General features: G+C 37.2%; 1 protein-coding gene across 1 annotated transcript; it reads right to left on the bottom strand.

Annotated features, from left to right (window-relative positions):
* Nucleotides 1–2,863: 2,863 nt before the first annotated feature.
* LOC127654073 (proteasome inhibitor PI31 subunit-like) lies at nucleotides 2,864–10,499 on the bottom strand. Its single transcript, XM_052141045.1, has 7 exons — nucleotides 10,144–10,499; nucleotides 8,908–9,060; nucleotides 8,739–8,821; nucleotides 7,318–7,503; nucleotides 4,068–4,121; nucleotides 3,774–3,932; nucleotides 2,864–3,192 (listed from the first exon to the last, which is right to left on the bottom strand). Exons 1-7 carry the CDS (start codon nucleotides 10,270–10,272, stop codon nucleotides 3,141–3,143), a joined length of 816 nt encoding a protein of 271 aa, XP_051997005.1. The 5' UTR covers nucleotides 10,273–10,499; the 3' UTR covers nucleotides 2,864–3,140.
* Nucleotides 10,500–11,878: the final 1,379 nt, after the last annotated feature.

Here is an 11,878-nt window from a genome sequence, read left to right on the forward strand (position 1 = left end):
TGGACCAAAATTCCAGCAACTTATTGTGAGAAGCTTGTGGAAGGCTCCCCAAAACGTTTGACCCAAGGTAAATAATTTAAAGGCAATGCTACCAAATACTAACAAAGTGTATGCAAACTGACTCACTGGGAATGTGATGAAAGAAGTAAAAGCTGAAATAAATCATTCTCACTACTATTATTCTGACATTTCACATCCTTAAAATAGTAGACCCAAGACAGGCAATGTTTTCTACTATTAAATGTCAGGAATTGTGAAAAACTGAGTTTAAATGTATTTGGCTGAGATGTATGTAAACTTCTGACTTCAAATTTACATGCAAGTAGACTCAGATTTGCATTTTGAGTATTGTTGTTTCTACTTAATCTTAGTTGAATCTCAAATTTAGATCATACAAGAATACAGTTTAAATAAAAACATATTACAACTGATTCCAGGTCAATCGTTAAATAAACTAAAATCTCCACTGAAATGCATATTTGCCTGTACTTCAGTTGCACATGCACAAAGAGAACTGAGATAATGTTAACAGGGTCCAACTTGACTAAAGGGGACACAGATCACCCAATTGGTGTCATCACACGAAACAACTATTTGCAAAAAAAACAACACAAATTATACAAAAGAGCTAAAAAAAAAAAAAAACCTCTATGAATTCTTAATAACAACTACAGTGTTTAAATGCCCCCATATGCTCCCTTTGACCAAGGAAACATAATTAAACTCAATTTTGTACTCAATCGTTTGAGTTATTAACTCTTAATATCTTAAGTCTACAGATTTATAAAACAAACAAGTTCAAGGAACTTGATATTTGAGTTATGAGCCCAAAACATGACATTTCAAGAAATGTTAAATTAAGACAACTTGATTTTTCCAGTAATGACATCATTAGGGTTTACAGTGAATACAAATGACCTTGGGCCCAGTTTGTTAAAAATCCAATTGCAAAAATGGCTCAGGAAAATAAAGTTAGTTTAGGGAAAAGCACTAGCATAATTTGTTTTCAGATGCCTCTTGGTTTGATATTTTGAAACTTCCAGTAATGCAATGACAATCATAATTTTTTTTTAAGTATGACTTAAATGTACAGTATAAATACTTTTTGAGGTCACTTTATTAGGCTAGTTGTAGCATAGTTGTTTAATAAGTATCACAGAAACATACACATTTAATGCTGTTGTAAATTTAAATAAAAGGTATGATTACCTTATATGTTCATTATCGTAATTCATAAAAAATGTTGGTAATAAAGGCCATATATCTTAGTTTAGTTCAATATCAGTAAACTTAACATTGATCACATTATTTTGTAGTTAAAGGTATAGTTCACCCAAAAATGAAAATTCCCTCATCATTTACTCACCCTTATGATATTCCAGACACTTTCTTTCAACTGCAGAACACAAATGAAGATTTTTAGAAGTATATCTCAGCTCTGTAGGTCCATTCAATGCAAGTGAATGGTGATCACATAAAGCAAACATACAAATAATCCATATGACTCCAGTGTTTAAATCCATATCTTCAGAAGATATATAAACGGATCAGTATTTAAAGGTGCACTCAGTAATTTTTTGCTCGCATCATCTTGGTCTTACAGTGACACCTAGTGGTGTGGATGCTGCATAATTTCAGTTACAGATGACACTGTAGAAATGTACTAATCACAATCAGCTTTGACTGATTTAATCCAAGAGTGAAAATGTCCAAAAATAAGGCAAATATAAGGCGGTACTGAGATTAAGCGTGTAGTACTCAGCTGATCATGTGATTCTAAAATGACAGCACCTACGCTGGGTGCCCCTGCCCCATGTAGATAAAACAGTTTTTATAAGGTTACCAATACATCTAGAGTCTTCATCTCATGTGAGTGGTCATGATTTTATACATATGTATCAAAATTACAATTATTAATTAATTTCTTCAGGTGTAAAACTTTTTTAATTGAGAAAAAAACTGAGTGCACTTTTGAGTCATTTTCTTTACACGAAATCTTTACCTCAACGTTCACTTTGATGTAAAAGTAAAAGTGGAGATTTAGGGTAAAAAAGGGGCTTAAATTTCGATATGTTACAAGACCTACACCTATCAAATCGCATCTGAAGACATGGATTACTTTCATGTTTCCTTTATGTGATTTTTGGAGCTACAAAGGTCTGATCACCATTCACTTGCATTGTAAGTGACCCACAGAGCTGCCTACAAAGAACCTCTACAAATCTTAATTTGTGTTCTTCTGAAGAAAGAAATGCATACACTTTTGGAATAGCAGAAGGGTGAGTAAATAATGAGAATTGTTTTTATATTTATTTTCATTGGGTGACTATGCCTTTAAATGTAAAGCAAATTAAGATTGAGGCAGCAACTTTTTATCATGACTACCAGCTCTACGTATATTACACCAACCACGACTAAAGTCATAGGCATATCTTATAAACATCTGCAGTATTTTAGTCCAGTCATTGTTTAAGGACACTCTAAAGTGTATGCTTGTCACCAGAGGACAGTCACATTGACATTTCAGCCTCACTGTGGCCATTACAGACATTGATTTCTTCTACAACTGCAGCTTTCACCATGACCCTCTCACTGAAGTGATTTCAGAGAAGTCATTTCCAGCAGCTACAGTTTCATGTATTGTCACTGTGAACTGGAAAGAGACTAGATAGCTAGACAAGCTGTTACAGGCAGTTTTCATCTGCACAGATATTATCTGTTTGATTTTATTAGGCTAATCTTTGTCTTTTTCATTGATTCAATAACAACTCTTACAGGTTCAATTAGCAGGAGCTAAACTTGCCTGTTATTCTTTAATATCTTTAAAGAAAGATCAATCAGAACAAAGAAACAGTTTAGCTGGAAGAAAAGCTGTTTTTATTTGACCAATTCACCATTAGCGAAAAGAACAAACAGGATAAATACAAATCAAAGATAAAAGAATGGAATTATAAGTGCTTGCTTTGTCAGAACAATCCAGATGTTTAGTTCATTTTTAATAGAAATTATGTTTCATCACAACCCTTTTAAATAGGCTTATTCAAACGCAAAGTGCATGTCACTGTGGGGCAGTGAGTAGTCTGGGAAGTTATGGAAAAAGGAAGTTTTATAGGTGAGAAACATGGTTAGTCTTCTTTATTCTACATAAACATGTCATCATAACCTGGCGGCGGCATGTGATCTGGGTCTGGCCTGAAAGGTGGAGCAAAACAAATGACATAAGAGATAATGTTATTAAGCAATTTTATCACACTAAAATAAACATATACAATGTTTACATCTTGTGGCTATACTTTTGAAACAGTGTGTATTTTAATGTTTTTGGACTTCCATTGTAAGTATCCTACTGTAATTGTGATTTTTTCTTGTTTTTTTTTTAATTAAGGAGGGACGAGTCAAAATTACTTTTGTGGTATTAACATTATGCCACAAATGCTGTAAATTAAACTTAACATGCATTGAATACAAAAAATTCTGTTCCCATACTAATAAAGTTGGGATAATGACTTAAACGCAATAAATTAACTCAAACACTTAAATAAAGATTAATATCGTACAAAACGTTCTATTTGAGTCACTACACATCTACAGAGTCACTACACATCTACATGTGTTCAAAAACACATTTTTAGTGTTCAAAAATATTCTGAAAGTTTTACTGTTTTTAGTGTTACAATTGAGTTAATGTGCAGAGACAGCTATTAGTAAGCCATTCATAGGTTGATTGATTCCCCTGAATATTTTTTAATAATGTTTTATGCTATGACTCTTACCCGGGTCTGTGACGCCCAACTGGTCCGAAGGGGTCAAAGCGGGCACCAGGAGGCACAGCGCCTGGCGGGAGGACTCCAGGAATCCCAAATGAGGGGTCAAACCCTGAGCGAGGAAACCCGGCACGTAACGGATCGACAATCATTCCTCCTGCCCTTCCCCTGGAAAGTCATATGAGTTTGGAGCAACATACATTTTTGGCTGAACTATTTCTTTAAGAAACCTCATGAAGACTAACAGTAAATGGACATACGCATTTACAGATGGCTGTTTTGGCAAATAAGTGAATTGCTCACCCAAAGGGGTCGAGGTCAGCACCTCCAGCGGCAAACGGAGCCATCGGGTCAGGCCTAAAAAAACAACACACAAAGAACAGCATTTAAAAGAGTTCTGTTTCGCTGTAGTGATAGCAATGTGTTTGATTTTAATAGATATTTTATTGTTTTAGCATTTTAATCGTGCACTAATTAATTCAAGGTTTTTGTTTCACTGGCTTTTATTCATCTTCCAATGCAATCAATATGAGAGCATTAGCATCTCTGCTGCCCCCATCAGCTCTGGAGCCCTCATGGCATTTATGGGCTGGTCATGTGATTTCAATATGGCTGCCACCATTAGGGGGCGACCCGCCTTATGTAGAATAAAACAGCTTTTTCGAGACCACTGATATGACAGGAGTCATTATCTCATGGGTGAATGGAGATAATTTTAAACATAATTGTCAAAAGCACTATTAATTGCAGTAAATGTAAAACTTTAAAGGAAGGCTCTTGGTTAAATGCATGTAAAGCTCAATCGACAGCATTTGTGGCAAATGTTAACTACCACAAAAATAATTCTAGAGGCACTTACAATTGAAGTAAATGGGGCCAGTGCATAAACATTAAACACACAACGTTTCAATAGTACCACCACAAGATGTAAACAATATACATGCTAATATGATTTTAGTGTGATCAAATCAGGGATGTACTGGTGTTACACACTGTCTACACTGGACGCGTCAGTTGATGTGCCGCGTCGCAAAGGCTTGAGGCGGTCTACACTGGACGCGTCAAAGTGAACGTTCTAAATGGTTTATTTGTCATCTTTGCAAGAGTCGCACCAGTGTGTGCAGTGCAAAATAGAACAAGACATCAGTTTACTGTGATGGACGATTCCAGTGTAGACAGTTTCATTGATTATAATGGGATTTATTTGCTTTTGCCGCTACGCAACAAGCCGCTCGCATCCGCAGTATACAGGGTGCATTACGCAATCATGACAACAAAGTTGCAATAATTGATACAACTTTATACAGATAAGGCAAGCGATTTTATCACACTAATATCATGGTAACACGTATAATGTTTATATCTTGTGGCGACACTTTTAAAAGTGCAAAAAATGCTGTTGATTAAGCCTAATTTGTTTTGAACCTGGGATATTCATTTAAGTGGAAAAAATTACATAATTAAACAAATCATGAAAAAAAATTCAACATATTAAAAAAAAATATATATTTATTTTTTTTGAATCTCCTTATGTTATTTGTAGTGTTGCCACATTGCACATTTTTCCAGTGTTTTTTGTACTCTCACTTTAAATTGAGACACTTTCTGTGTGGCTGGCAGCAGAGAAGGGTTGACTAAATTATCATCACGCCAACAGCCAAGTCGATAAATCGCTGACATCATAAGTAATCTGATAAGGGTCACAATGAACACAGGAAGACAAACACCTAAATCCATCTCTGGGTTTCTTCCATGTCCTTAAAGACACAACTGCACTGTCCTCTACTCTCTACTTTCTTGCTTCAAAATTTTCATTTTATTTTGCGGCCTGGTTATTCTCAGAGACAGCACATCAGCTAAGGGCGCACATCAGCTTAGATAGAAACGTAAGGATGGATTTGAACTTTTCACTGCATAGAAATGGAAGTCTCTATATCTCTCTCTCTGAAAGTCACACTGCATTGCTCTGTTCCACAGTCTGCGGTGCCAGACACGCAAACTCACAACCGTCAGTGCCACAAAAAATAGACTCAATGCAGCAGTAAATACTTTCTCAGGACCCATGCATGTAAATATTAAAAAAGACAGAGGACATGAGTTGACACCTAGACAACACACACTCTCACTCAACACCCTCTCGCATTCCCAGAACACCCCCACAATGTCATTCACACAAGCACACACACACGCACGCACGCACGCACGCACACACTTCTGCCTTTATTTACAAATGGGTTTTTAACTTAGAGATAGTTCACCCAAAAATGAAAATGCTCTCATCATTTCCTTACCCTCATACCAGATGTGTATGACTTTCTTTCTTCTGCAGATTTTTTGAAGAATATCTCAGCTCTGTAGGTGCATACAATGCAAATGAATGGTGACCAAAACGGTTTAGCTCCAAAAAGCACATAAATGCAGCATAAAAGTAATAAATATGACTCCGGTGGTTTAATCCATGTCTTCTGAAGAGATATAATAAGTTTTGTGTGAGAACCAAAATATAACTCATTTTTCATCAGCAGTCTCCTCAATTTCAAGCTTGATTACACTTCTTAGCACCATCTAGCGCTCTGCACACGAGTCAAGCACAAGAAGTGTAATCAAGCTTGAAATCATGATTGTGCCTTGAGACTACAAAGGCAAGATGTACAGTGAAAAATGAGTTATATTTTGGTCTGTTCTCACCCAAAACCATTAGGATTGCTTCGGAAGACATGGATTAAACCACTGGAGTCATATAGATCACAATTCACTTGCATTATATGGAGCCACAGAGCTGAAATCTTCTTCTAAAAATCTTCATTTGTGTTCTGCAGAAGAAAGAAAGTCATACACATCTGGAATGGCATGAGGGTGAGTAAATGAGAGAATTTTCATTTTTGGGTAACTATACCTTTAAAACAATTTCACACTTTTTTTTAATGATATCATTTTATCATTTGTCTACAAACAATGCTGAACAGCCTGTGTACATGCATCACAGGAGATTAATGTAATTTTTTTCTCCTGAAATTCATGAACATTCCAACCCCACAGTGTCATTCCCAGCACATCTCAAATTCTGTATTGTTTAATAGAAATTTTGTGGTGGAAATGGTGCTAATGGAAATTATATTTTTAATGTTTTTGAAATAAAAAGGCCAAAGCAATTATCTTCTTAAGTCTAATTTCATAGCTAACATTGTATGCATCCTTAAATACACTGTATTACAATTTTCACACATATTACAAAAGGAAGGTTTCAACTGTGTTTTGACAGAATAGAGTCGACAAAAGTAAAATGAGATGTTGTTTAGTGTGTGCATTTTCACCTGCCACCAAATAGATATTTGTGAACACAATTGGGGCCCAATGAAGGCGGTAAACGTAGCAACAGTAGGCCGCTATAGTGCTTTCTTCTAGGATCAGGCTGTGCCTAGATCTACAACACAAATCTCTACAGACAGCTCCAAGAAAATTAGCCAAAGATATTCCTTTGAAAAGTTGACCCCTTCAAAGTCATTGTATAATTTGAATGGAAGAAAGAATGAGAGACAGAATGAATGTTTACCAGTTTGGTGGGTGTCTGGTCGGGGGGACTCTGGTCTGGATCAGAAGAGGATCACTGTTTGAGTCTCTTGAGTTTGAGGCTCTTTCACTCTCTCTCTTCTTCTCTGTCTTTGCTTGAACGTCCTTTTCAGAAGGCAACAGTGAAGACTTCAGCTTCTTGGTCAACTCCTCTGTGTTCTTAAACACGCTGAGAGAAAGACATTAAAAGCATGAACGCTTTCAATTGTTTTGAAATCACTTCTTAAAGAGACATATTTAAATATTTTCTTTAAAAGATTTAGTGTCCAAAACATTTAATTGAGTATATTTATTATTATTATTATTTATTTTGGCTCCTGCGATGGGTATGGGGGCGTCCCATCCCTGTGCGTTGAGCCGACCCGATGAACCAGTTGTTTCCATTGCTGACGGTCTTGTGCCATCTGCTCTGCATCCTCCACAGCAACTCCATGTTGTTGGAGGTCGCCCGCAAGGACGTCAAGCCATCGGGTGCGAGGTCTACCTCGTGGTCGTCTCCAGCCTGCGACTCTCGGATCAAACTGGAGAATGGCTCTTGTCGGGTGGTCAGGAGGCAAACGGAGGACATGGCCAAGCCAGCGGGTGCGACATTGCGCAGCCAGGCAAGATGCTCTGGGCTGGCACGTGCAGGCTCTAAGCACTTGATTGGAAATCCGCTGGGGCCACCTGATCTTCTCAATGGTCCTGAGGGCCCTGCTATCAAAGCCATCTAATCTTGTAGTCAGTGTCTTATTTAAGGGCCAAGTCTCCGAGCCATAAAGCAGGATGGAGAGTACTGCTGAGTTGTAAATCCGGAGCTTCGTCTTGCGTGAGATGGACTGGTGCCTCCAAAGTGGTTTCCAGAGAGACTGCAGAGCTGACGCAGCCAGAGCTCTTCTGCGGGTAATCTCTGGTTTTAGGTCCCCGTTGTCTGTCACTAAGGATCCCAGATACACAAAGTTGTTGACAGGCTCTACAATATCATTGCTAAACTGCAGGGAGGTTGGATGCGGTCCATCACCGACATACATGAACTTGGTTTTTGTCCAGCTCACCTGAAGGCCAAGCTTCTCAGCCTCTTCACTGTATATATGCCCAGAGCGTCTCTCAACTGGCTGTAGGACGTGCTGAGCAGGATGGTGTCATCAGCGTACTCCAGGTCAGTCAGGTGGTAACTGCCGAAGGACACTCCGGGGACCCGCTCAATTGAGTATAGCATTTCGAAATTGCGAAACACATCAAAATCAACAAAATGTTTATTTAACAGTTTTATTTAAAGAGACAAATACTATTTGACATTTGAGGTAATGACTTAAACCCAATGAGCTCAAACTATGGTACTGATAAGAGTTGAAGGCTATAAAAACCATGAAATAGCACCAAACAGGTTAAAACGAAACAGGTTAATGCTACATTTTCACACACCTTTCAAATGTCTGTAGATTAGCCTCATCTACATAGTCGCTGATGTTAACTGTGAGGTCTGTTACTTTTTCTGTTGTTGAGTCCTGCAAAAACAAAGAGCAAAAACAGTGAAAAACCATCCAATCTGGCATTTCCCGTGATGACACCCATTGCAGCAATGACTGATTACCATTAAATTGAAGATGAGGGTTGAATCCACTGTGAAAGCTTTGAGCAGTATGCTTGACTTGTCATCATTTGATCTGTATCTGAGTGTATACAGTTCCTTGCTCTCATTCCAGCCGGAGGGAAGCAGTTCGGATTTCTTTTCTCCATCTCGAGGCTGCATGAAAGATTGGAGACGAATTTAGAAACAGGCAAATGTTTGTGCTAACTTGCAACAAAATTATTTAGGCCCTTTATGTCCCATATGCTATATAACATTCATGTAGCATGGATTGATCATGCACAAATGTAAATAAGGCATTGCTAAGTTAATATAACAGTTTGTACTTATTTTACAATGTATTTATGAAGCATGAATCTGGACACTTAAAGGGTTAGTTCACCCTAAAATTAAATTCTCTCATAATTTACTCACCCTCACGCCATTCCAGATGTGTGACTTACTTTCTTCTGCAGAACACAAACAAAGATGTATAGAAGAATATCTCAGCTCTGTAAGTACATACAATGCATGTGAATGGTGAGCAGAACTTTGAAGCTCCAAAAAGCACATAAAGGCAGCATAAAAGTAACCCACATGACTTCAGTGGTTTAATCCATGTCTTCTGAAAAGACCCAATCAGTTTTGGGTTTTGCTAATGCAGTGTAAAGGAGCGTCATGATTTCAAGCTCGATTACACTTCCTAGTGCTTGACGCATGTGCAGAGCGCTAGATGGTGCTAGGAAGTGTAATCGCATCTGAAATCATGATCGTGCATGTACAGTGAAAAAGGAGTTCCATTTGTATGTGTTCTCACCCAAAATCGATTGAATCGCTTCAGAAGACATTGTTTTAACCACTTGAGTTGAATGGCTTACATATATGTGCTTTTTTTGAAGCGTCTGTGTTTTGGTCACCGTTCACTCGCATTGTATGGACCTGAAACGTTCTTCTAAAAACCTTTGTTTATTTTCTGCAGAAAAGAGAAAGCCATACACGTCTGGGACGGCATGAGGGTGAGTAAATGATGACTTTACAGTACTTTGAACAGTATATTGATATTTATGTCTAGCATGAATTCTATGCAATGACACCCATACATTTAAGTGTCGCTTTAAGTGTTCAAGTACAATGCGGGATCACTATATATTTAATTAAATACAATTTCAGTAACTGAACACATATCCCCATTCCCCACGGAGCTCGTTTTTTAACACATTATCATGAATAGTTTGAGTCACCATTCATTCATTCACTCACGTCATCTCCAGTCCCCAGACATTTATAGCCGCGTTTCACTATTTCCCAGTGTACAAAACAAATCAAAGCATCTTGACAGCAGGTTATAGAGCTTGACACGCAGTTGAAGAGCAGCTCGAGTCCAGCCATCTTTGAAAACACAATGACGTACACAAGAAATGAAACCAAAACAAACCGCTGTGTCTCAGCGAAAATATAGCGAGACTTCACTCCGATTACATGGCATATGTATACATGCAGCCGTGACACTATTATTCAGTATGAAATTCAATATGACGAGTTTTTTTTAATTAGATATACTTTTTTAAAAGGCCACACATTTTTATTTGTTATTTTGTTGGTCATGCTATAGCGGTCCATGGAGAAAAAAAACGTCCGGAGTGAAAACAACTGACCAAATGTTAGTTCCGCTGATGTTTGTAAACTCATGTAACATCAGCTGTAGTAATTAGATGCATTTAAATCAGTACTTTTTTTCTATAGTTTATTCGTATTGTTTGACTTATAAAATAAGCAGTTTACCATGTGAAGTTTTGTGTTGGAAGGAAAACTCATTTTTGTTTTGTTTTCATTTAAAAAAAAATTCATATTGTATTCAATCTTGAAGGAATTGATTTATTATTTAATTTATAAAAAACGATTATTATTATTATTTTACTAGCCCATCATTTACACAAACTTATTTCCAGTAAAAGACTTTTAGGTTTACACACACACACACACACACACACACACACACACACACACACACTCGCGCCCGCGCGCGCAAATACGCACGCGCGCAATCTTTTTTTAAGAATATTGAGAGACTATTAAGATCATGTAGTAAAGATAAGAGTCATTCCTAATAATAGTTTTTGTGAGATTATGTGTTGCAATGCTAAATGCTAAAAGTTGTATCCAGATAGACAACATCTGTATATGATGTGGAATTGCTTGAATATAAATATAGAAGTTATATTGTTTGTATTTTTTTTTTTAATTTTATAATGTGTTTAATGTTTTTTAATTGTATTACATTTTTAAGTCTGTAATTTTTTTTTATTACAGTAACATGTTGTGAAGATAAACGAGTCACTCCTAATAACTAGTTGACTATAAAGTGAATAAGAAAGATATTCTCAGAATCCAAGCCCCTGCTCCTTTCGTTCATAAATCTTAAGGTGCCTTGCACAAATGTAAAGGTGCCCTTTTAAGTGGAGGTACCTTTAAGAGCGCAGAGATTTAAGTGGAGGTGTCACTACATAGCTATATATTGCAAATGTTTTATATCAGTGATATTCCTACAATATCTTGCTATACATACTGTATATGCATTATGCAAAATGCATCTTAAAATACACACATACAATTAAACAAGAGGATAAGTACATCAGAGTCTCTAGTTTGAGAAATAGACACCTCACTTGTCTTCAGCTGACAGCTTCATTGAATTCTACCCTCTCAACACCAGTTTCATGTACAACAGTAAAGAGAAGACTCTTGCAGGCCCTTATGGGAAGAATTGCAAAGAAAAAGACACTTTTGAAACAGAAAAACAAAAAGAAAAGGATAGAATGGGCAAAGACACACAGACATTGGACAACAGATAATTGGAAAAGAGTGTTATGGATCTTAACCCCATTTAGCTTTTGTGGGATCAGCTAGACTGTAAGGTGCGTGAGAAGTGCCCAACAAGACCGCCGCATCTATGGTAAGTGCTACAGGAAGTGTGGGGTGAAATGTCACCTGAGTA

Source organism: Xyrauchen texanus, chromosome 13 (assembly GCF_025860055.1).
Source record: "Xyrauchen texanus isolate HMW12.3.18 chromosome 13, RBS_HiC_50CHRs, whole genome shotgun sequence".
NCBI lineage: Eukaryota > Metazoa > Chordata > Actinopteri > Cypriniformes > Catostomidae > Xyrauchen > Xyrauchen texanus.

What these genes read in the sequence shown, in the direction of transcription:
- LOC127654073 (XM_052141045.1), bottom strand. Translation starts at nt 10,272, where the DNA reads ATGGCTGGACTCGAGCTGCTCTTCAACTGCGTGTCAAGCTCTATAACC. An exon ending in CCCTCATCTTCAATTTAATG is followed by an intron (nt 8,822 to 8,907) that starts GTAATCAGTCAT and finishes TTGTTTTTGCAG; the next exon opens with GACTCAACAACAGAAAAAGT. An exon ending in ACCAGACACCCACCAAACTG is followed by an intron (nt 4,122 to 7,317) that starts GTAAACATTCAT and finishes TTGTTTTTTTAG; the next exon opens with GCCTGACCCGATGGCTCCGT.